The following is a 25,079-nucleotide window of genomic DNA, read 5'->3' as shown; positions in this document are numbered from 1 at the left end:
ATGATACTTCCAAGAAGGAGGTTTAGCACCTTTTGGAAATTTTTGTTGGGAAATATTTTCCTAATAATATTGTGCTTGTCAAATGTATATTCAACATGGAATTTAGAATGGTTGCATTCCCAAATACCATTTAAATCAAACACTCCAAGTATAAACCGTATTGATAATTTGAAGTTCCCTGAAGTTTCTGGTAAAATTAAAAGTTTTGTGGACTTTAACGGCGACAAATTTACAGATTTAGTAATATTTAATGAGCATGAGAAAAAAATTAAAGTGTTACTTTGGAACAATACTGAAGGAGAGTTTTATAATGGCCCCATGGCGAATTTTGATGGCAGATTAGCATCACTGATAGCTGCAGACTGGACAGGAAATGGCAAGGTTGATATTATGGTAACATTTTACAAAGAGCAAAAGGTCCAAAGTAACAAACGCGATAAAATTGGGTTAATGCTGTTTTCTTACAATCCTGAAATTATGGAACTAGAAAATATATGGGTTTCACAAGAAGGCGAGTTTTCAGTGGTTGACTTTTTAGCAATTGATATTAATGGAGATGGAATGTTGGATCTACTTGGTGAATCTGATCAGGGGAAAAGATTTATTTGGGTAAATGAAAATAATATAGAGTTTGTTTTTAATAATAGAAGTTCTAATAATGAAAATTTGCTCAAAAACATATTTTTTAAAAAATATGAGTGGGGAAGTGAAATTAGCCAATGGGTAGATCTTGAATCATCAAATTATAGCTATGGTCGCTTGGTTGAAAATCATTCATCAGCATTTGTAGATATGGATGGTGATTGCAGATCAGATTTAGTTCTTGAAGTTTACTATGAAGACTCAAATGGAGAATATAATAAGTTTGGTTTTCAAGTTAGAAAAGGTTTAGAAATTTGGACAAATGAAATAGTTGGAGATATTTCAGTGTTCAGAAGATATTTCCATAATGCCCATCAAAAAAACAATAAATTAGGCTTGACACTACTGCCTATTGGTGCTTTGAGCATTTCATACTCAGATTTTAATAGAGATGGAACTACAGATCTTATAGTGCCTGTTTGTCGCCTAGGTAGTTCTGGGTGTGAGTCAAAAAGCCGTCTGGTTTTTATTCCTAATATCCACGAATATAAAGACTGTACCAGCACAAATCAATTTGGTTTTTCTATATATAAAAGCAATGTAAAGGAAAATAATGGTGAATTTACTGTTAAGTGCAGGAGCCCAAATATGTATTGTTCTGCATCTCCATTTAAAATTCATAGCTTTGATGATGAAGATATTAAACTTATCTTTCAAGAACTCGAATCTTATGATAGTAATAGAAACGCGGTTGGATTCTTTTCATCACTTTTTGGAGGAAAGAAGATTGATAACCATTCCATGGGGTCTTTTTTTAATGGCTTTACTGTTTCTGTTATTTCAGATAATATTGATGAAAGCTATACTCAAAACAAGACAACTGATCATTATTCTATTGTTAACGAATTAGGTAACTCTCAGAAAAACAATATGGCCAGCCAGGTTGCATCTTTTTTTTCATTTTTTCCCAATAATAATGCTGTTAAAGAAACATTTATGCAATGGGCTGTAAATAGAAATAATCAAGTGAAAATCAGTATAGGAGACTTTAATCTAGATGGATATCCAGATATACTTGCAATATTAAAATTTGGGAATGGAACAAGACAAACAAAACTTATTGAAAACTTACCCATTGAAAGAACGACGGTTATTAACAAAACAAACGAATTACTGGGACAGTTGAGTTTGGATGGTTATGATTTAAATTCCAGTAATCTAAATTTAAGTTTAAAGGAAAAAAACAGACTACATGAAAAAATATTTAAAATCTTTAAGTCTGTATTTCAATGGTTTAGGTTTGTAACAAATAATGACATTATCCAAAAAGGAGATCCTTTTTACAGAAGATTTGCCATTTCAAGCTCGATATCAACATTTACCAATTTTTCAGTTGATTATGCGGCATTTTATGACTTCTTCGAGGATGGTAATCTGGATATTATTTCAGTTTCTTACCCAGAAAAAAGTGGTAAAGCAAAAGTTTCATTGAACATTGCCTCTTCAGATAACCCCAATCTTTTTGTAAAAGTTTCTGTATTAAACTTTCCCGTTATCTCAAAACCTCTCTCTGGAGATTCAAAAAAGGCAGGAACTACCTGTTTCGGAGCTACAGTCAAAATTAGAATGACTGGATTGGTAGGTGATGATATTTTAATGACTGCGACACAAATGTCTCATTCAACTGGGAGAACTCTTCAAACCCCTTTTGTGTTATTTGGTTTGGGGAAGACAAACAATTATATAGAAGAATTATACGTAGGAACAAACTACATTAACAGAAAATTGCTTTCAGGAAGTAATTCGATTTTGGAATATAGTCAACTATTTAGTGACGGAGTTTCGAAATGGAATGATGGAAGTGCTCAATTTACTTACACCAATATTTGGACAGGACTCATTCCAAACACTCAGATTATTGCACAGCTTAATCCAATAGATACTCCACACCATTGGACGCTTGTTCTTTCTGTTAGTCCCCAAAAGACCATAAGAGGTGTTCTGATTGTGTGTATACTAGCGCTACTCATTATTGGCATAATCATCATTATATTGGACAGAAAAGAAAAGGCTGAGGACATGAAAGAACACCAGGGTTTCAAAAGTAACTTTATTTCCGCATAATTATTTTACATATATAATATATAACATTAAACTGAGATATTCACCTTTAAAGAGTGGTTTCTCAATGTGTAAATTTTAAGGTTAAAATGCCAAATTTAACAATAGTAAAACGTAAAGTTTCTGTTTAATCTCAACATTTCTATATTTTCTCATTTTAAGCAATGATTTGATAAATTATTGATTTTTGTTTTTCATTCTAGAATAATTGGCATCCAGTTTATTTTTTCATATATTTCAATGCATGCTGTATGCCAAAACTCTTCGAATTAATTTGGTATCTATTAATTTACTATCCTGATCCTAATTAGCGACGAAAGTTTGAGATTATTATAGCCAATTGAACTGATTATATTTCAAGATTAATCTATCAGATTTTTATTTAAAAAAAAAAGGAGTTAATCTGAAGAGAAATAATTTTTTTTAGTCTAAATTAAAGATTTTAATTTCGTAAGCTCTAGAACTAAACATTTTTAGTAATATTTTCCCATAAATCTAGAGAAAATATTATCGAATTTATGTTTTAATTGAAGCAATTATTAAATTAAGTTTTAATTAAATACGAGAAAAGGTTGAAAAAAAAGGTCGAAATAATCGAAGGTATCAAAAATAAATACAATAAATAAAAGGAACTGTTAAAAGAGTCAATAATCTTAGAAATTGAGGATATTAGCTAATTTTTTTTGAATCGGGGTTCACTATTAGAACAGAGTTTCTGTATCATCTTACAAAATTCCTCAAAATCAACATTTCCATCGTTATTGGAGTCTATACCGGATATCATCTCCTTCCAGGTTTTGCTTTCTAAATGATCTAATCCAAAAACTGAAGCAAGCTCATCGACACTAATATTTCCATTTCCATCTCGATCGAATTTTTGAAAAGCTGACTCCAACTTATCCTTACTTAATAGAGATTTTCGATCCATTGCAACAGTAACAAACTCTGAATAGTCTATATAGCCATTTCTATCGAAGTCTGCAGCACCTAAAATTGCGTCCACTTCACTTTCAATCTGAGGCAAGTCGAATACTGCAACCTCTTCTCCAGATAACTTTGAATATCCATCAATTAGTTCTTGACGATCAAGCTGGCCATCGCCATTTTTGTCTATATGCCTAAATATATCTGTTAGCTCCTTTGTTTCTTCTTGAGAAGTTAGCTTTGAAGCCATATAAAGTAGAGCTGCCTGTGCAAGTTTTTGAGAATTCTGAAATTTGCGCATATTCTCAATGGCATTGGCAAGACTTGGTAGCTCAATGCCTGATTCTTTCTTACTGCACATCTCTTTAATCCATGGGTGTTCCAGTGCTTGTTGAGCGGAAATTCTTCTTTGAGAGTCAAATTGAAGCATTTGTTTAATTAAATCCTTTGCACCTTCAGAGACATTCTTCCATTCAGGCGAATCAAACGTGTATTTACCCTTTTCAACCTTTTTGAGTATTTCTTGATCTGTTTGTCCACCAAATGGTGGATAACCCGCTAAAAGAATGAATAAGATTACACCTATTGACCAAACATCGCATTTTTCATCATATTTTTTCCTAAGGACTTCAGGAGCAATATAGTATGCAGTACCAAGACGTTCCTTCATTTTTTTCTGGTGTTCAAAAACTGCTGAAAGGCCAAAGTCAACAATTTTAATCATTGCGTCCTTGTCCTTCGATTCCAATAAAAGATTTTCAGGCTTTAAATCTCTATGAACTATGTTGTGTTTATGTAAATATGTAACACCACTCAACACTTGCTTAATAATGACTGCTGCATCAACTTCATTAAATTTCATCCTATGAATGATTTCATCAAATAACTCTCCACCCTTGTAACATTCCATAACAAGATAATAATTTCTCTTATCTTCAAAAAAGTCGTACAACTTCATGATATTTGGATGATCTAACAATTTTAGTACTGCAACTTCTTCCAATAAGGTAGAGTTTGAAGAAGTACTAACTGAAGTTTTTCTAATAATTTTTATAGCTCTTTCTACATGAGTTACCTTATCCCTACACAGCAGAACTTCTCCATAAGCTCCGGAACCTAGTTTTTTAACTCTTTGATACATTTCTGAGAGATGACCTTTTTTAGATGTAATAAACATTCCAGGAGTTGCCTGTAGATCATTTGTAATTGTTTCTGGTTTATTTTCTTCTATTATTGCATTTTCCTCACGTTTTCGCGAAGCAAATTCAACTTTCCCCTTCGAAGAAGTACAACCCATTTTATTTGAATAACTGGTACTCACAAAAAAGATTTATTTATTTGAATTTACTTATTTATAACAAATAATGAGCAACAATATCAAATATATGGCTATCCTCCCAGTTATTCTATGTCAAATAATTATTAGTTTTGAATATTAATCTATCAATTAACTCACAGTCTAATAACTATTTATATCCTTCTTTACATTATTTAAGCACCAAACGTGTTCTTTCTATTTCAACCCCTACCTTCCGTTTAAAGTGATTTTTCCTAACCTTATTTATCTTTATTTGACGTCCGGTTATTTTACCGATCCTAAAATAATTTCACCTTGTTAAATAGCTTTAGAGTTGCAAAAGGCTACAACAAAAAACGGTTAGGTTTCTTGATAGCGTCAAGATCAAGTAATCTGTCGATAAATACGAGAGTATTTATAATTTCATAGAGTTTTTTTTTTAACATGTCTTTATTTCTTTCGCAGCGTCTATTCAGATTTACTTTGCATGGACACCGCCAAATAATGCCGCCAAAGTATCGAGTGGCGGTCAAGCAGGCTCCAGAATAAAAAATTTTTAATGGCGGTAAGTTGTGCTTTTTTTAATTTGCATGGCATATTGAAAAAGTAATCGGTAGAACTTTCAAGACTGTTTCTATGATAAAATGCTCCAATACAAATGTTAATACGAAATAAAACAGCAGAATGTGTAACCGAGCTTTCCAAATATGAGTTTCGAGAACTCCTTGGTGAAGGGTGGAAAGACAAAAGCCACAAGGTTTTAGATTTTAGTGGTCAAAATTTTAAGCTGACAACTCTTAGAGGCAAATCAGATGGTTTGATGAACAAATACTTGAACTTGAGTGAAATTGAGACTATTGATCTAAGTAATAATGATTTGGTAAGCTTAGAAAATATTTTTAGTCTGGATGACTCTTTAAGGTTTTATTCCTTGATCAACTTAAATTTGATGGGAAACAAAATTTCAAAATTTGAGAACCCAATTTCTCTGCCATATTTAATTAAGCTAAACATAAGCTCAAACAACTTGTCAGAGTTACCTGATTTAACATGCTTAGAAAATCTTATGTACCTTAATCTTTCCAACAATAATATACAAATTAATAATTCTGGAAAGGATGCTTGGAAGAACATAAGCAAATGTTCTAAGTTAAGACGGTTAGACTTGTCTTACAATAACATAAATATATCGCCAAGTACCTTAGGAAGATTGGCTCTAACGTTTAAAAATTCTTTAAGAGAATTTTCCATTCAAGGAAACCCATTTTGTAGTATCTTCCCTGAATACCAATCGTTAATAATCTCTTGTTTACCCAATCTAAAATATCTTAATGGATATGAGCTAACAGCTTTGCAAAGGAAGAGAAATATGAACTTTAATTTCAGTCTGATTGATAACTACGACGATGTTTATGATTTGAGACAAGGAAGTAGATATGACGCCACAAAGATTTTAGAACTTGGAAATGTACGCAGCACTAACTACGGGCGTATTGATATACTAATAGAATTGCTTGAATATTTAATTGATGAGGGACCGTCTATCCAGCTCTGTGCAAATATTCTACAAGGGTCAGAGAGTATTTATAATGAAACAATGAAACCATGGACAACTGACTATGGAGGTGATTTAGGTGACATTGATCCTTTTGAAGCAGGAAGGTTTATAAAAATATTCAGTCCTTCCGCAAAATTTCCTAGTGATAGAGCCAGGGAAACTGAAAGATTCTTGGAGCTTTTTGCATTAGCAATTGACCGGCAAGAAGAGAATTTTGTTACTCAAAGTTCTGACTTTTGCAGAATTTGGTTATTAACTGCATTAGTCAGACTAATTCATATACCATCAGGAGGGCTTGCAATTGGAGTTTCCAGACTGCTCGGAGGCCTAATGAATAAGAAGGAGGTTCAAAGTGAAGTTAGTTATATAATAAGTACTCTAGTTTTCCCAGCTCTTAAAGGTCGCCATTTTTCTGACCCTATAGTGCAAACGGTATTTGCGTCTATGTCGATTCTACCACACAGCAGGCTACTAGCAATGGCACTAAATGACCACATGGGATTGATATTAGATTATGCTTCATCTTATGTTAGAACGGAGTTTCATAGACCATTAATGTCTGTTCTGGCACTAGTTTCCCTTTACAAAGATAATGCAATCATCTTATCAGGGTATGGAGTACCCATGGATCTTGCCGGAACATTAATTACTTTATATCTTTACTCAACTCCTGCAAACATAAATAAGGGTGGTTTCGGAGAAATGGGAAACCAAGGACAATCATTAACAGTAAATAGGCCAAAAAATGAGCTATTTTTCAGATGGTCATCTACTGAGCATATATTGTCTGACCAGGCACTAGATTATATTTCTCGTGAAATTTCTGCATCTGGACAGCTTGGAAGAGGGGAATCATTTTCAATCCACAAGATAGCTAAATTACTTTCAAAAAAACGCACTAAACAGCAGACTATTTATAAAGGAAGGCAGAAGGAGACTTTAAACCTAAATATTCTTCCAGATTTTGTTAAGTTTACTGACTTCCAACAAACATTAATCATTTTCTACCTAAAAATAATTAGAAATTGTTGTTCTGCTTCTGAAAAAGCATCGAAAGCGTGTGTTGATTTAGGACTGCACTCAAATTTTTTAATGCCAATATTGTCTGAATTTCTATCAAGTGGGCTAACATCAAAGTTTGATGAAAAGACATCAATATTATGTTCAGAAGTGATTCAAACTGTGAACGCCTTTGTTGAATCTAGTAAAGTTGCTCTAATGCAAATGATTGTTAACTTTCATCTTATTGATTGGATGTTAATACCTATAAAAGAAACGCCATTTGGGGACCCTGATGTTGTATATGCCTGTATGACCACGCTATTAAGTATTTGTAATAGAAGTGAACAAGTTGAATCTATACAATATATCCCAATATCTGAAAGTTCATCAATGATAGGGAAAGCTCTAAACATATATAATGGAAATATGCCACTTGGAACTCAATTCAGAATATTTGGCAATGGCGAATCATTCCAAGTTCTTAACTACATTATCCAACAAATGGATTTTTTGAATCCACAATTGGAATTTCTAAACGGAAACCAATATTTTAGAGAAATGGTTTCTTTTTACAGTTCAAATATTGAAGGTTCAAGCAGCTCCTCAGAAGGTACATTAGAGATATTAAAAAATGCAAACTCAGAAAAGGTCCAAAAAAGTATACAGGCAATCCTCAACATGATTGTGTTTCTTTTCAAGAATAAGACGATAGGGATTTGCTCAAAAGTTATTGAAGAGATTTATAAAAGAGGATATTGCATTCTCTTCATGAGGTTACTTGAGATTCCTGGTGAATCTGTTCCTATTTCAGCAATTCAGATACTATCCATGATAGATATTACAGAAATGGATACAATATCTATAAATGAACTATTAAGGCTTTTAAAGATCGAGTCACTTAATAAAGATGGAATAAAAAAAGGTGAAAGTGGAGACGATATTACTTTAACAGAAAGTAAAGATATTTCTAGTTCTGAAAATGACCTAACATTTAGTATTTTGGGGCCTCTTTGGACGCATATACTTAATTATATTCGTAGGCTAATTAATAACAAAGGCAGCAGTAATTGGTATATTTTCAAAGAAACATTTGCAAAAGATATTGGTTTAATCATCTTCTTAGGTCTCAAGTATTCTTGGAATCAGTTTATTTTGAATTCCCCCTTTAAGCTTGTAGTCAACCACTTGAGCAATGTAAATGAAGTTCAGATACATGATATGTTCTCAATACTTTCTTCTTCCAGAGTTGTAAGGACATTATCTAGATATAAAGGTTTTAGAGAGTACTTAAGGAGTCCTGAAATACAGACCCTATTTGAATATTCTTTGAAAAAAGAGGAAAAACACTTCGCTGCATTTGATCCTGATACTGCATTGGAAGTTTCATGGCCAGGAAGGTCGGTTAATATATTACTGGGTACATTGAAAGGTCAAAACAGGCTTTCATCTTCAAAAAAGGTTGCGGTTAGAGTTCTGTGTAGATTGGCGGATATATTAACAGGGGTCTCAGATGAAGAGTTGTTTGAGCTTGAAAAGTCACAGCTTGATTACGCATTGCAGTTTCAGAGAGAAACCAGCTCACCTATTGAAGGAATTTCTACATTGGAGAGTAGTTTTATGAATATTATTTCAAGGGAATCAAGCATGTGGGATTTAACATTAGAGCCTTTTATCGAGCAGCTTTTATTTTTGGATGAGATGGAGTTTTCTGATAAATTAATTCAGGATGAGATGTTTGTTGAGGCTGATGGAATTATTAGAGTTTACTTATTTTTGTCAAATTTAATCGATAGTGACTTGAAAGACACCAAGGACTCCTCAAACAATTTAATTGAAAATTTTGACCATAAAAAATCCATAATTTCAACTGCGAATACTTGGGCAGGAATATTAAAAGGATCTATTTTATCTAAAGAAAAACAAGCTTCAGAAAAGATTGAAGACGAAGAAGAAGATGGCGATGCTTCAATTGATAATGAAATGGATAGAGAAAATAATGGATGGAAAAATATTCTTAACTTCCAGTGCAGTAAAGTAGACGAAGGAATAGAAGAAGATAATATTGAAGATGAAACTAATATGCCCTTTTTTTCTGGAAGCGATGATCAAGCAAGTTTGCTATCGCTATCAGATTCAGATATTGAAATTGAAGAAGTTGCAGATTTGGATTACGAAGCAAACCCTAACGAGGAGACAATTATTATACATCCAAGAGCAAGAAATATTTTACATGGTGTTTACAACAAATATGGACCACTAACAACTGGATCAATAGAAAGTGATTTAAAAGTTTCAAACTCTTTATGTTTTGACAACATTGGAGGAGCAAACTCCAGTAACTCTATTAGTTTGACTTCTACATCCTTAAGCTCATCTGAAACAGTAAAGGCCCAAAATAAATTGGAAGGATCTGGCTCTGTTTGGAAAAACATTATTTCTGCAACAGTGAACATTCATCTTGCCGTTGCACCATTTTTGAGGATAATATTTGTATGTATTAAATCAAATACAAGCTTGAAGCTAAGAAGCTATGCAAAGAAAGTTATGATGAAACCTTACATTCTGGATGGAACAGCAAAATTGGTATTAAGTTGTGGATTATTAGAATCCCATGTGGCTTCAAAGTTCCTAATAATTTTAAGTGATATTTTTGAACTTGAAGCAAATATTAATGCAGCATCTATGGATTTGCTGATACCTTTATATATAGGATTTTGGTTTATAAACTCAATTTTGGACACTATTGTTTATATACTACAGCAAGCTACAAGAAGACACTTAAAACCAGAAGAGCAACTACTATGCACTTGTTTGTGTAAAGCAATATATTCAATGTTGGAATTATTGGGAAACATACAATTTTCTAGATTTGAGTCCATAAATGACTTTGGATTGGAAAAATCTATTCGATATTTTATTAGTCCACTACTACTAAACTGTCTACAACAGATGGTACTATTTGATATACAGGTTTCGATAGGTAGTAGTCATGGTACATACATGGCTCATATTCCATTAATGTTTTCTAGAAAATACATATTAGGAAAAAAGGAGGAAATGCCAGAAACTATGATTAAATTAAGAGAATCGATGAGACAATATAGTTCCAAGTCACTATCTTTATTAATGGAAAAATCTTCAAAGTATAGATATTATGTTGTAGAGGGTTTTACATTTCAGACAATTTTTAGACATTTTCCCTTGAGACGCTCTTTTATCTTTGAGTTAATGGATCACGTTAATACTTTACATTTTTCAAAGGGTGTGGAACTCTTTTTGTCATATTATTACGAAAGAAATGAAAGAATTATTGGAGTTTATCCTTGTTATGTATTTATCCAAACAAAAGAGCTAAGAGATTATGTGAAGAAAGAAAAAAGTGAGAAAGGTGACAAATCGGATAAAAAAGGTAATGATATATCTGCAGGTATTGCTGAATTAACAGGAATAAATTTAACAAGGATTTTGGGTGGGAGCACTTCAGATAATGAGGACCCAGGACCTCCTCAAAGTATAAGAAGTGTGTTAATATTAACTACGAACGCCTATTATATTTTTGAAAGACCAAACACGGTGAGAAATGTAGTAGCAGCCGAACAATTTAAGTATAAAGAAGATCCAATTGCGATAATAAAAAGAGAATATTTCGACCTAAAAAGAATAATCAGAAGCTTTTTAGGTGAACAAACCGCAATGCTTGGATGGAACTCAAACTCTCATTTCGCATCCCAAAACGATAAAACGTCAGAAAATATTGATACAATTGATTCTAATTTTACATGGAGGAACACAATTTATGATATATTAATATTTGACAAAATTGAAGATAGAGACGAGATGCTGAATCGAATCAGAAAGAAATCTGCCGAATTTTTTAGTGCTCCATTGAATATATACAATGATTTTCTTAGCAGAACTTGCTTAAACCACTTATTAAGAATTGAAAATGTTAGAGCAGTACAATTTGCTTTGGGTGAAAAATTAAAGCCAGATGAAATTAACAATCCTAAAATAGATAAACTATATTCTTTAAAACCTCCAGATCTGAAAAAAAAAAAGTTTTTTATTGATGAAATGATTGATACAGTATCTGATTTAATTTTCCCCCCAAAGCGGAGGAGTAGATTTCCTGCTTCTGCATATCCAAGAGCTGCAATTTTACATGACGCAGAGAAAGCACAACTAAAGTTATATGTAGTAACCATTAATAGTGTGTATGAGTTTCTTGTAGACTGGAGATTTTGGTTTTGTCCTGATTCAAATATGCTAGAAACTGGCGAAGATTTATATTTTAGAAGAGAGATGGTAATACCACCAAGCATTGAAATTTCTAGTTTGAAGGAAGTAAGTGATAGTATTTCTGGAGCTCAAAAACATGGACTAATGAATTTTTTGGGAATACTGGATAAAATACCCAATCAAAATGTAAATAGTTATGAAGATGAATTTCAGGCGAATGATAATGAGTCAAACTATAAAAAAAATGAAGAGAACGATAGCTCGAAATCGAAAACCAATACAAAAAAATTAGGGGACAAATCTATTGGGATTTCATTAAAGAATTTCAGATCTGAATTTGCTGTATGGTACGAAACAAGGTTAAAACTTGCAAAAGAAAATTTATTTCAAAAATTACGTGTATTCAGGATTCACCGTTTAAGAATTGCACAGTTTGGTCCACTAGAGGAACCAGAAGTCAAATTAGTTTATCAACTATGCCCAAAAAAGAAAAAGAAGAAAAAAAAGTCAAAAAAGCAACGAGACAAGTCTGCAGATATCATGGAAGATGATGCAAAAGCTAAGCCACTCAAACCGACGAGTAGTGATGAAGATCCTTTATCAGGATCTGATGAAAGCGATGGTGATGTTAGCGATTCAAAGGACGCTACAAGTAAAGAAAGAAAAAAGCTATCTAGGCTAACTTCTCTTCAGCTCATTTTTCTTGACGACTCAGCGAGAGAAAGATTCAAGATAGGTATTGCGATTGTCATTAATGAGCTTGAAAATTCCAATGATTGGAAAAGAAGAATGGTTCCTGTACTTAATCCACCAAACCTAAACAAAGTCCATCAAAAGAACTACAAAAATGATAAATCAGCATTTTCCTCATTTCTATTATAGCATTGACAATTAATCGCATATATTTTTAGTTTTAGATTTCAAGGTGGCAATTTGGCGCCAGGTTTTATTTTGATAATTTGAATTTTTCTGATTGTAAAATAGGACTAGAATTTATTATTAAAATAAATTTAAACCTTGATTTTTTTTTAAATAATAAAAATATTTTGTCTGTATACTGAATAATGGCTCATAAGTTCATTCAAAATTTTCCGTAAGATTGAATATTTTTCATTCAAGTAGAATTCGAGTTTAGTATAAGATGGATATACCCAAAGTAACCAATTGTTCAGCAGAGAAAACAATTGCAGGCAGTCGGTTAAATAATCATTTTTCCCCTAATGAGAGAACGAACTACCCGAATATAGCATTAAATAGGACAAACTTTACTAGTAGGGCAGATAGAAGGGGATGGAGATTCTCTAAATGGCGTAATACTAAATTTACTTCAGAAATGTCCGAGTTTTCAAATAGGAATGGCTCGATAAATCCAACAGGGAGCAATTCTTTAAAATTTCAATCTCCAGAGTTATCGGAAAGCTTTAATGTAATTAGAGGGTTTTGTTTATGTGAAGGATACAATTTAGAGAGTATTAGATCTGCTCTAGACAAACATAATTATTGTCACTGGTATGTGGATAAAGAAAAGACTATATTAGCTTTTGACTTAAACCCATATTTTGATAAAATTGAAATTACATGGGCAACTCAAGGACGACTAGGAAAAGTTCTTTTTCCTGCCGGTATATATCCATCAATTCAAATGATACTCGGAAGGACTGCTAGAAAACGTACTATGGAAGATAATCTTAAAAACTATATAATTTGTCATGATGAAATTGCTAACTGGAGGGGGGTAGATAAAAAATCTTCAAATATTGAAGATAAAACAAAATTTTTAGATGATAAATACGAAAAGCATTACTTTAGTTATGAAAAACATTCTGTTTTGCAAAATGAAAATCAATCAAAACCTATCACTTCTTCCAACCTTAAACATATATACAATGATGAAATGACCGAGCGGGGGGAATTTTATTCAAACGATGAAAATTACTGGAAAAGACTTGAAAACCCTATCTTTATATTTAAAAATGGAGTAATTGTTGCTTGGAGCAATGAAGAAGTTACATCTAACTCCGTTACATATTTGAACTCTCCCAAGTGTTCAGATGAAAGGTTCGAAGATATTATTACATTTCTTTCTTTATATTCATTTGGGGGTTTTGTTGGAAAATATTCCAAGAATTGCCAGTACTATACTATGTTATTTAATTATGGCAATTTTGCGTATAGCAGGTTTTATAGAAATAACCGTAAAATGATTTCCGATATCGTTACTTTGAAAACTAGAAGTGCAGAGGAAAAGCTCGCAGCCTCCCTTGCAATTGGACAGAGTATAAGACTTTCTTTGTTTGAAGACTTCATTGAAGATTGTGTTGAAAATATTAAGTATTTGCCATTAAAACTTGCCCAGGTTGGAGCTTCTAGCGTTATTGAAGAAGAGTTTAAGGTAGAAGTCCCTCAAGTAAGAAAAAGATTTTCCGAATTATATTCTTACCAAATTTCAGTTAACCTAGTTGAGGACTTTCTTGATATACCTGAAATCTTTTGGCATAATTATAAATTTCATTCAGTTTGGAGAAATCTTCAGGAGTATTTGGAAATTTCTGAAAGGCTTCAAGTTCTTAATAGACGTATAGTAATGATGCAAGAACTTTTGAGAGTTATTACTGAGGAGTATCAAACAACACATGCTAACCGATTGACTTGGATTGTAATAATTCTATTAGCTATTAATTGTTTCTTTTCATTTTTTAGACACATCTTATTGAATCATCCACATAATATATCAGAATTAGAGAAACCCGTATAATACCTAGAAATTGATTTATTACTTATTATTATTTAATTAAATAGCTGTGTTTAATTATGCAATTTTTCTGTACTATTATTTTTATTAATTTTGACCGTTTCTTTATTTGTGTAAATATTTTGAATTTCCTTGACATGTTCAAAAATTATCTGGTATAAATGTGTTCCAAATATCTCCCAAACAATATCGTCAATAATTACTCCATCTCCAATAGAATTTCCTCCTGTATCTAATAACTTATTTGAGCAAGCATTTTCCAAATACATATTTACAAGTTCTCTTTGTTTTGGATCATTGTTTACAATGCCTTTTGCTTTTCTGTAATGATGTAAATATATACTTAGTTCATTCTTTCCATCTACATTAACTATAGGAACTTTAATAAAATGAAATTTTTTACTTAGCATTTCTTCTGTCTCATGTATTCCCATATACAAAACTCTTTCCGGTTTAACAATAACTTTTCTTCTTGTCTTGTCACTTTTTTTTGTACCAGAACTTAACATTCTGCATGTTTTACGATATAAAATGAACTCTAAATTTTTCATTTTTTTGTTAATTTTTTTCTCAATAGTTAAATATTTCTTCAAATTATTTTCATCAGATTCCCACTCTAAAAAATGAAAATACATTGGAATCCACATTGCCCCGACCTTATTATTATAGTATGAATTACTGGATTCCAATAAATTTAAAAAATCCATTATATTGTAATTTTTTAAGCTTGGAAACACGAATTCATCAGTATCTACGAACAGCAAGTATTTTGTTTTCCCAATATTTCTTAGTAAGCAATCCTGTATCATGGTTGTTTGTGCAAAATCCCAAACTTGTTTAAAAGGAATGATTGGTAGTGTGTATGGGATAACTTCCAAAATATTTTTGACTTTAGAATAATAATTGATTATATTTCTTACTTCTTCATCAAGGTCCAAGTAATTCTGATATAAATAGAACTTGTTTACTCCTAAGTATAAATATGAATTAATAAATTCAAGTATTAGACCTGCATTGTTAAATTGTTTATTCCCAAAGCTCTCATTCCGTATCGGTTCACCCCACCAAGGTCTTACACAAATGCTCAGCTCATAATTATTTAAACTATTTTTTGGAATGCTCTTTAGAGTTATCAATATCTCTGATTTATTGATACTGTTTCCTTTTTCAAAAATCGCCAACAAAATTCTCCCCGAAATTTCTTTGAACTTTATTTCATCTTCTGCAATTTCGCAGAGTAAAGTTGATGATATATATTCTTTATAATGGTGTTCCTTGTGAATAACTTTATTAATAGTTCCTGTGTAAACGTTTTCTTCCTTAATTATTGCACATTCCATTTCTATTCTGTCGTCAAAATTTAATGGGATAAGCGTATTGATTCGCACCTTATCTATTCTCCAATCATAATATGCTGAATATATATAAACTTTAAACTCATTTATATCGCTATTTTTCCCCCCCTGGCCAATTTGAGGATAATTGGGAATTAACAACTTTAGCTCTTGCCAATCTTGATAATTTTTTTCATTTATTTCTTGATTGTAAAGCTCATTTATTAGCCTTCTTGAGGAAATAACTCCTGGAATACTTCCCAAACTTGATATTTTCTTTAGCACTAATTGAATTATTGAGAATAAAGATCCAAAAATCAGAATGGTTAATAGCAATATTTTTAAAATAACTTTGCTTTGCATTTTAAAACAAAATGAAATTGTATAGCTCTATTCAAGAAATTATATTCTGATCTTCAACCAAACAATAATTACCAAAATAGTAAAAAAATAATAAATTCTTTTCATTCGAATTCTCGAATACTATTTAGTGCTTTAAGAATGATATAACAGAAAATATAGTACTTTAGAAATCACACTTTCTATATAATTGTCTTCTCTAACACATTAAGTGCTAATTAATAATGAATTTGACAATAACCCCATGAATATTTAAATGAATTGAATTAAATAATTTTAGGTGCAAAGTTGCATGCAAAGTTTTTAAAATAATAAAGTCAAACCTGGATTAGGCGGGAATTGTGGGGTTCTTGGAATAGAAAGCTGATCTACATGCTAAAAATAAGATTAAAAAAATTAATGTAAATAAAAAAAATATAAAATTGAAAGGTTTGCAATAGATTAGACATTATTCATAACTTTTGAATATTCAAAGATGGTCAAAAAGAAGAATAAAAAGAAAAATAAAAAAGAAATAAATAAGGAGGTACTTAAAAATGCAGGATTTGATGAAGGTGAAATTTGGAGGTTGGACTTTAAAGGAGAAGTAGAATTTGAAGAAAATGTGGTGGGTAAGTTTTACTTAAAATTATTTAAAGTGAATAAGTCATATTTTATACTATAGACCAAAGTAGATATGAAGTTCCTTTGTTCGATTTGAAGGGTTATAGAAATCAAAAAAAAATAGGTAAACCAATGGGTCAGGACATTGAAATGGAAGGAAAACACAATTCAGATGATAGCGTTGAAGATTCAGATCTTGTTGACGCTGTTGCAGAAGACGAATTTGAAGAATATGATGTTGAACAGCAAAAAGTTGATGAGACAAGATTGCTGCAAAAACGATTTGAGTTTGAAGTTGATTATATGAAGAAACTTAGAGTATGGGAAGCTTCTTTTTTTATTCATACTAGTGAGAATCTAGAAAATACACCACAAGAATTCTTCTATGTTATTGAATTTGGGCATGTGAATCCAGAGAGAAACTACCAAGGAACTTTAAAAAGAATGATGGTTTATACGGCTGCAACTTTATTAAAACCAGGTGAGGTAAAATTGTTAACTTTCCCAATCATTGTTTGGCCAAAAAAAATTTTATATATTTCATATTCTGAATTAGATATGTTTCAAATATCCATTAAGCTTTGGACTATTGGAACATTTACTTTCAACCAATTGCTTGCATCCGTTAAACTTACACTCAAAGATGTACTGGATAACGATCCAGAAACCCATTTAATGTTTAAAAAGCATCTTCCAGCACCATTGGGGAAGGATGGCAAGCCTCGAAAAGATCTAAACCAAAAAAGTTTTGAAGTTCATAGATGCAGAGTAACTTTACAGTTACAAGAAATTTTTGATTATGATATTTCCCTGGAGAATTGGAGTTTTATTCCTAATAGAAAACTTCCGATTGAAATTAAAAAAGCACCAAAATTTTTGAGACTAAAGGTACCTTTAAATAATGATGTAACTTCAGGAATGTCTTCTAGACGTAAGTTGAAACATTTTAGATATCTTTAATCATTAATATTCACCAATACAGAAACTATGATTACTCCATATTCTACTGGAGGTTATTGGAAGTCTGTTTGCAAGTTCGTATTTACTGGAACAAGGTGCCAGCTAAGAAATGCATATATCATAGTAGAAGTGCTAGCTTATTTAAAATTTGGACCTTCTGTCATAGGAGCTGCAATGATTTCGTTAGCATCTGTAGAGAGTTATCCATTGGTTCGGACAATAATCAAGAGAGTAACAGTCGATATTTACAAGATTGTCGCAGGGGAGGTGATTGGTAACGTTTTTTGTTATTCAAGGAGTACAGGCCAACCTAATGAAAACATTAGAAGTAGGCCATCACAGGTTGCTTCAGGAGCAGCATTGGTCTCTCAGTTAAACATGAATGAAAGATACTTGGTTTTTAGGCTCTTCAAGTGTGATAATTTGGCTGCAGCAGATGGTGTAACTGGTACTTCTGATCCTGTAGTAAAAGTTACTTGGGATGGAGTTATTAATACATCTTCAGTGAGAGAAAAAACGAGGAGGCCAGTTTATAATCAAAATTTGTACTTTCCTGTAAGAATTTTAGATCAAAGAGAACTTTTGGTTCCAAGCTTTAGAAGAAAGTGTTTGCCAATCGACTTACTTTGTAAAGGCCCAATAAAGATTGAAGTTTGGAATAGAAGCGATACATCATCCATGTTATTGGGATCAGGAGAAGTAAATCTAAATAAAATGTACACTCTTGGAAGAGAAGATTTTAGATGTTTAGCTGAAGGATTAATAGACAAACGATCTAGAAGAGCTGATGGAAAGCCAAATTTCGATCAAGACGGCGATAAGGCCGAAAACGATAATATCTTCGTCAATAATACTTTATATACACTTCCCTATAATACTTTAGTACTCAATATGGATATGTCACTTCAATCAAAAGGGTTTGGAAAGAGCGTATTAAAACCAAGTATTCATTTTGAAATATTCTTTATTCCACCATTTCCTGCTGATGTCGTAATTCCTGCTCCACCATCAACTAAAGCAATCAGTAATATTTGGAAGCAATTAGGAAATAGATGGAATCGTGATTTTCACAAATGGAAAGGAATTTATAAGCAATGGTTTTCCTCTGCGCCTGATAAAAGGAATTTCAATGTATTGCAGAGACATCCACAAACTGAAGAAATTTTCCCATTATGTTCATATGTGTCTCCTATTGCAGTTCCTAATTTGATATCAAGTGAAGGAAGTTTGTTACACTGGATTAACAATTTTATGTATGTAACATTGGAAAGTCAAATTAAACCACCAGGAAAGATTCCAGAACTTACTCCTCCTAATCTGTTCTTATTGTCAAAAAAAGGAAGTATTGGAGATCATGTATTAATGCTTTGTAGCTGCTTATTAGGAATTGGATTCGATGCGTATGTATGTAAAGGTACAATTGAAAATGGAACTTTAGAACATATGTGGGTCATGACTAGACATAGGTTTGGCCATATCCAATTTTGGGAAGTTACAAATAAACAAAGATATGTGCTCCCTTGTAGATATGGGATTGATCCGTATTATTCGATGAGAAATCCATTCCAGCAGAACGCAGAAGTAATACCATCAGTAAATAATGATAATAACGATTTAGAAGTTCCTGACGATATTTCAAGAGTCGAAATATTTGAAAAAGAAAGGGAATATTATAATGGGCTGTATTTGCAGCAATGGTTTGAATGGTTGAAACAAACGGGGCAAGTTAAATACGTAGAAACACATGCCAATGAAAACATGGGTATAGATATTTGGGGTGAATTTTTAGTTCCAGACATAAAAATTAATCCAAAAGAAGTAGAATATGAAAATCCTGTAGAAGAAGATATAACCGATATTGGTAATAGAAAATCTGACAAAGTAAAATTTCAAAATACTAGTTTAAATGTAATAAAAAAGGTTATCACAGAATATATTAAGAATATACCCATTATTCCAGATAAGAGATTTTTGACTCCAGAACTCATTTCATATGTGCCTTATAGTACAATTGAATTGGTTTTTAATAACAGGCAAGTTTGGGGCAACCTAGGTAATCATCACCCTGCTTTGATTACATATGATTTAAATAACCCTTATAAATGGAGATCATTCTGTGGTTCAAAACCAGAAAACATCTTTGAAAATTTGATTATAGAACCACCACTACAAGGAAGAGCTGTTGAAAAATTGGAAGAGTCAATATCAGTTTCAGTAGAAGAAAACATTGTTTTAAATAGACTAAAATTGGGAAAGGAGACATTATTCGACAGGAGTCCTGAACTTGAAGAAAGGATTAGTGCTTATTTGACTTTATTGGAATTTAAATTATCTTTAGATCCTTTGTATGATCCTGGACCTCCAGATAATCACACGGCATGGTCAGCCTTGAAGACTAAAGAAATGATTATTCAGGAAGAAAAAGAAATGAAAGAAAGGCAAGAAAGGGAGCAGAAAAAGGTTCTTAGGATGAAGAAAAAGTCAAACTTTGAGGATATGGTTGTTACAAAAAAAATAATTCCAGGAAGTGAAGGTAATTATTCTGGGCAAGATCCTCAAGTTGACTTCTTTAATAGTAATTTCTATGGTAACCTTGAAAATAAAACGGAAAGTAACTCTAATAGTAATAAACCTAATGATAGCTTAGTTCCTCAATGTTATACAAATATGGCGATAAATGCCTCCTATAATTCGAACAATCCAAATGCAATAGGAAGAGACTTTAAATCAGAGTTCCCTTCATTACAGTACGATCAAAATTCTCAATATGCAACAAATAATGTTAATAATCAGAACTTAAATATGAAAAACTTTGAAAATAATACACACAAATTTGTTAACAATCCTGTACATAATTCTGCAAACCCAGATAAGATGAGTTCTTATCATTTTTTTTTTCAAAATTCAAATTCAACAGAGAACAATGAAAATAAAACCAAAGCACTAACTAAATCTTTAAAAGGAGACTACAAATTCAATGTTTCGAATATTCCCCCAAATATTCATTCGGGTGCACACATAATTTCAAAATCAAAAAGTAACGAAAATAACAGTTCGTCATTTTTCTTAGGAGAAGTTGATTCTAAGGAAAAGGACCCGAAAACAGACTCTAAGCAAAATATGGAAAATGAAATAATTGATTTTGAAGAAAAAAGATTATTAGAAAATGAAAAAGATGAAGATTTAGAAAAGCTAAAAAATGATATAAAATATTGGAATGCTTTAGTTGATGATGAAATGGCTGATAATTTGGAAATTGAACCAGAATTACCAGATGAAGGAGTCAATTTATCTAAAATTGGGATGAAAGCAAAAATTTCGAATTGGAAAAAGGCAGAAAAGGAAAAAGATCAGGTAAATAAAGATTCTCAAAAAGAAAATGTTCCTGAGCATCAATCGGGAAGCAAAACTATCACAAAAGAAGATGAAGAGTCAAAAAATACCACTCAAGTTAATGCTGAACCACAAGAAAAAGATACAGATAAGGATGAAGACTATGATGAAGATATTGAACCTCCTCCTTGGAGGAAATTGAATAGGCCTTTAAAGTATATTAATGACCAGATTTCAAAGTGGAACTGGTATTACAGAATGGAGCAACTCTATTATGATTGGCAAGCTATCAATTTCCCAACATTTCCCATGTCAACATTTACTGGATTTCCTATTCATTTTTCTACGGCAGATCCTAATGATGTTCGGTCATTTATTGTTGGTTCAAAAAGATTCCGAATTTTTATCGAATTGCCACAGGATGAGGTGAGTTATTAATCTACTATAATTTCCTTTTTTACTTTTGTCTAGGCTCACTTTTTTATTTACCCAAAAATATTCCCACTTGTTGGAGGAGTATTATCAACTTGGGTATTTTTAGGAGTACATATTCCATGGACTGTAAGTTTTCTAATTCTATGTTGAAAAAAACATTTCAATTGACAATTCTTTAGAATATAAATGAATTGGAAACAAGAATGAAAAAAGAAAAGAAGAAAAACTACTTTAAAGATTAGTTATATAAATTTTTTTAATATTTAAAAAATAAATTTTAGATAATAAAACGATTGAGTAGATTTATATATTATTATATTAATTTTATAATTTTCGTAAATGCGAGCATGCAAATTTAAGTTATAAAAATAAAATATGATAAAAACTTGTAGATATATTTAATATAAATAATTGAATAGGAAATTATAGAATAATAGGAATTTCAAAATTCTTTCAATTTCAATGCTATTACAGTCATTGTAATTGTAGAAAAATAAATTAAATGTGACTCAAATGGATGAAATTATTTTTGAAATGTAAAAAATATTTAATCTTGTATTCTAATTTAATATTATTCTTCATCAAAGTGGGTAAAGGCTTATCAAATAATAACAATATTACTCCAAGAGATTTTGAAACATTTTTCAACTACAAAAATTTTCAAGAACTTAATAAAAATATACCAAATTTAGGAGAAATAAATTTGATAACTGAAAACATTCAAGCAAATAAAATTTACGGAAAAAATGAAATCGACAAAATATTTAAAACCAAAGACAAAAATAATGCAAGTCGTGATAGAAGATTCCGCACAAATGAACTACATAAATTTAGCAAATATTGGCTGAAGAAACTCGGAATACCAAAAGAACTACCACCTTCAGCATGGTGTAATGAAGATGGTGTAATTGTGGGCATACCAATTACAAACAACGTTTCTAAGATATTGAATGAAAAAATTAAGTCAGTTAATGGCAGACAGCTTCCAGTTATTACTGAGGATTTTCTTGACAATTTTTTTGAACAAAATTACAGTGGTCAACTCTATTCTAAAGGCTTAAGTGTTGCATGCAACGGGAAAGCTGTAATTTCGAATTCATTTTACGAATTGAGTGGTAAGTTTGATAAAAAAAACAATTCTAAAAAGTAAAACTAATAGTAATTGTTATAATAAAATTGCAAAATTATATTAATATACAATTAGGAAATAAAAAGATTGATTCATTAATGATAAATTTTCCAGGAAACAGAGACTGCGAATTTGTATATGAATTTAGTACAAACAAATATAGGTATAAGGTATATAAAATAGATCCATTTGATAAAAGGTTATGGAAAGAAGAGAAAGATCAAGTTAAGAATAGAAATAAAACAAACTCAAACAAGAATATTTCAAATGTGAGAAATGTGAGAACTGAATGGGACACAACTAAATATAAAAGTGATGTGAATGATGAATTTGAGCTTCCTTCAAGATTATCAGTCATATCAATTTGTATATCCAAAACAAGCAATGGTTCTGAAGAATTTGATGATTCTCATTCTCAGTGTTATTCAAATGCTAGGTGGTATAAATCCGTAAGAGGAAGACTTTTGCATAGGTCGGAATCTAGTAAATTGCAAGGAAAAATAGTGGAAGATGGCAATTATTTAATAGATAATGATTTAAGAGATTCTTCTATGTTTGGTATGTTGTTATCATCTATCTTCACAGCTGGGGAAAAAAATAATATAAATGTACCAAATGATGAGGATGAACATATATTTTTCAATAAATTGGATGTGAAAGATAATGGAGAAAATACAGACTATATCAGACAAATTTATCTTTGGCCGAGTTATTGTGAATACAAAACAAATTTAACTCAGTCAAATGAGAATCAATCAGTTAATACAAACAAAAAGACCAGGATGAAAACAATTGAAAATGAATTTGAAAGAGTGTCTAATATAGATAACTTCAATATCATAGTAAAAAATGGGTGTCCCTTACAAGGAGTAAAATTAAATATACTTAAGAATATTGAAACTCTTCTAATATTCTCATTATTAGACGAGAAATGGAATCATCTTCCAGATATTTCCAATCAAAGCATAACGATGCGATGTGCGATTAAATTATATACAGAGAAGCAAACATTAGAATCTCAAGGATGTTTGGCTTCTAAATTAGATAATTTTAATAATAAAAATAATTTATATATTAATTCAGAACCAAAAAAAAGGTGGACGGACTTTAACAAGGAATTTAACAATAAAATTGAAAAGGAAGAAATAACAATAAAACACCAAGAATGGTTGGAGAGAAAATGGGGTGATTATTTTAACAGCCCAGCAAGAAGAATGCTAATGGAAGGGCAATGGAGTTTTAATCCAAATTCAAGACTAGAACAAACTGAGGTTACTAATATTCAACCTAATACTGTAGGTTTGCGTTCCGAAATAACTGGTAAATCAATTTTGAATACTCCAAAAATCGGAAGAGAAAGTATTAGTGGAGGATCAGGAAATAAATCATATTTGTTATTCAATAAGCAACATGCTGAGGGTTTGAATTATCAAGACTTTCGAGAAAATTCTGTTGGTGGTAGTCCTGGTGATGAAGAAAATGACCAAATTGTTTCGAAGTCGGATTCAAACTTGTATAGTAGAAGATTACCAAGTGAACCAATGATACATTCGGTTTTCCAAAACATATTATGGAGAGATTGGTTGATAAGATATGCACCACTGGTCGGAAATAATGGTAACTTTGTGAGAGTTGGAACCAATTTCGCTTTTGCTTTTTTAGGAGAATCTTATATTGAAGAGGCCGCTACTCTGGGTTTTTCTTATGATAGAGCAATTTTATCTTATTTATCAGGAAAAAGGTTATCCCAGCTTGGCAGATTTTTAACTTTTGGATATACCCAAGGTTTATACGGAGTAAGAGTTGATAGGTCTTCAACGATTAACGCTTGGGGAGTTGATTTACAAGCTAGATACTTCATTTCATCAACACTGGTTTCTTTTGGTTTAAGAGAATATGCACAACATATTTCTGTTAGAGAGATAGGAATATCTTTGAGACATAGTTTTTCACAAAAAGAAGTAATTGTGGGACAACAATTTTCAACAGAGGTAAGTTTAAGTAGTTATTATTTAATTAATTGAGTATAAAAACTCCCGTAATTATTTAGGCAATTGCATCATTCAAAACTTTATTTGTTGACGTCGCAACTAATGTTAAAAATAAATCATACGGTGTCGCAATCGGACTAAGAGGATATCAGTTTACTGTTGTAAGGAACTTTTCAACTAGGACAACTGATTTTTTGGGTAATTGGGGAAATGGATGGCAGCTATTATTAAGTTCAACATTTCCTGGAAAAGACGACCCAACAATTGTTACTAGAGCTGGAGCAGGAAGATTGGGAAGATCTTTTGTTTTAGCAGGAGCAGGGATTGGTCGAGATATGGTTCCAATAGTCTCCTTCCAAACTCAACTTGATGATGTTGGGATAATTCTCGAGTTTAGTCCTAGTGTTAATGAGAGAATATTTGCATATGGTATAGAAATTAGTAAGTTAATACTCTAAA

At 31.5% G+C, this 25,079-nt stretch overlaps 8 protein-coding genes across 8 annotated transcripts; 6 read left to right on the top strand and 2 right to left on the bottom strand.

Moving 5' to 3' along the window:
- On the top strand, nucleotides 1–2,706 carry ELE39_002839 (membrane associated with a transmembrane domain near C-terminus; the record flags this gene model as incomplete). The annotated part of the gene is made up of 1 exon (XM_067345943.1): nucleotides 1–2,706. The coding sequence occupies one exon, from the start codon at nucleotides 1–3 to the stop codon at nucleotides 2,704–2,706; it is 2,706 nt and encodes a 901-aa protein (XP_067201801.1).
- Nucleotides 2,707–3,376: 670 nt separating this feature from the next.
- Nucleotides 3,377–4,924, bottom strand: ELE39_002838 (calcium-dependent kinase CDPK3; the record flags this gene model as incomplete). Its single annotated transcript, XM_067345942.1, has 1 exon — nucleotides 3,377–4,924. One exon carries the CDS (start codon nucleotides 4,922–4,924, stop codon nucleotides 3,377–3,379), a length of 1,548 nt encoding a protein of 515 aa, XP_067201800.1.
- Nucleotides 4,925–5,582: 658 nt separating this feature from the next.
- Nucleotides 5,583–12,605, top strand: ELE39_002837 (leucine-rich repeat; the record flags this gene model as incomplete). Its single annotated transcript, XM_067345941.1, has 1 exon — nucleotides 5,583–12,605. One exon carries the CDS (start codon nucleotides 5,583–5,585, stop codon nucleotides 12,603–12,605), a length of 7,023 nt encoding a protein of 2,340 aa, XP_067201799.1.
- A 259-nt stretch (nucleotides 12,606–12,864) lies between these two features.
- ELE39_002836 (Sporulation RMD1) lies at nucleotides 12,865–14,478 on the top strand (the record flags this gene model as incomplete). The annotated part of the gene is made up of 1 exon (XM_067345940.1): nucleotides 12,865–14,478. The coding sequence occupies one exon, from the start codon at nucleotides 12,865–12,867 to the stop codon at nucleotides 14,476–14,478; it is 1,614 nt and encodes a 537-aa protein (XP_067201798.1).
- Nucleotides 14,479–14,528: 50 nt separating this feature from the next.
- On the bottom strand, nucleotides 14,529–16,172 carry ELE39_002835 (conserve having a signal peptide; the record flags this gene model as incomplete). Its single annotated transcript, XM_067345939.1, has 1 exon — nucleotides 14,529–16,172. One exon carries the CDS (start codon nucleotides 16,170–16,172, stop codon nucleotides 14,529–14,531), a length of 1,644 nt encoding a protein of 547 aa, XP_067201797.1.
- Nucleotides 16,173–16,904: 732 nt separating this feature from the next.
- ELE39_002834 (C2 domain-containing) lies at nucleotides 16,905–17,732 on the top strand (the record flags this gene model as incomplete). Its single annotated transcript, XM_067345938.1, has 1 exon — nucleotides 16,905–17,732. One exon carries the CDS (start codon nucleotides 16,905–16,907, stop codon nucleotides 17,730–17,732), a length of 828 nt encoding a protein of 275 aa, XP_067201796.1.
- A 27-nt stretch (nucleotides 17,733–17,759) lies between these two features.
- ELE39_002833 (C2 domain-containing) lies at nucleotides 17,760–21,503 on the top strand (the record flags this gene model as incomplete). Its single annotated transcript, XM_067345937.1, has 1 exon — nucleotides 17,760–21,503. The coding sequence occupies one exon, from the start codon at nucleotides 17,760–17,762 to the stop codon at nucleotides 21,501–21,503; it is 3,744 nt and encodes a 1,247-aa protein (XP_067201795.1).
- A 514-nt stretch (nucleotides 21,504–22,017) lies between these two features.
- On the top strand, nucleotides 22,018–25,078 carry ELE39_002832 (uncharacterized protein; the record flags this gene model as incomplete). The annotated part of the gene is made up of 3 exons (XM_067345936.1): nucleotides 22,018–22,615; nucleotides 22,705–24,620; nucleotides 24,680–25,078. The coding sequence occupies 3 exons, from the start codon at nucleotides 22,018–22,020 to the stop codon at nucleotides 25,076–25,078; spliced, it is 2,913 nt and encodes a 970-aa protein (XP_067201794.1).
- Between the last annotated feature and the right edge of the window lies 1 nt (nucleotide 25,079).

The sequence above is a fragment of the Cryptosporidium sp. chipmunk genotype I genome (assembly GCF_004936735.1).
Source record: "Cryptosporidium sp. chipmunk genotype I strain 37763 chromosome Unknown contig_31, whole genome shotgun sequence".
NCBI classification, from domain to species: Eukaryota; Apicomplexa; class Conoidasida; order Eucoccidiorida; family Cryptosporidiidae; genus Cryptosporidium; species Cryptosporidium sp. chipmunk genotype I.
The sequence above is the reverse complement of the archived record's forward strand: the minus strand, read 5'-3'. Positions and strand labels throughout refer to the sequence as shown.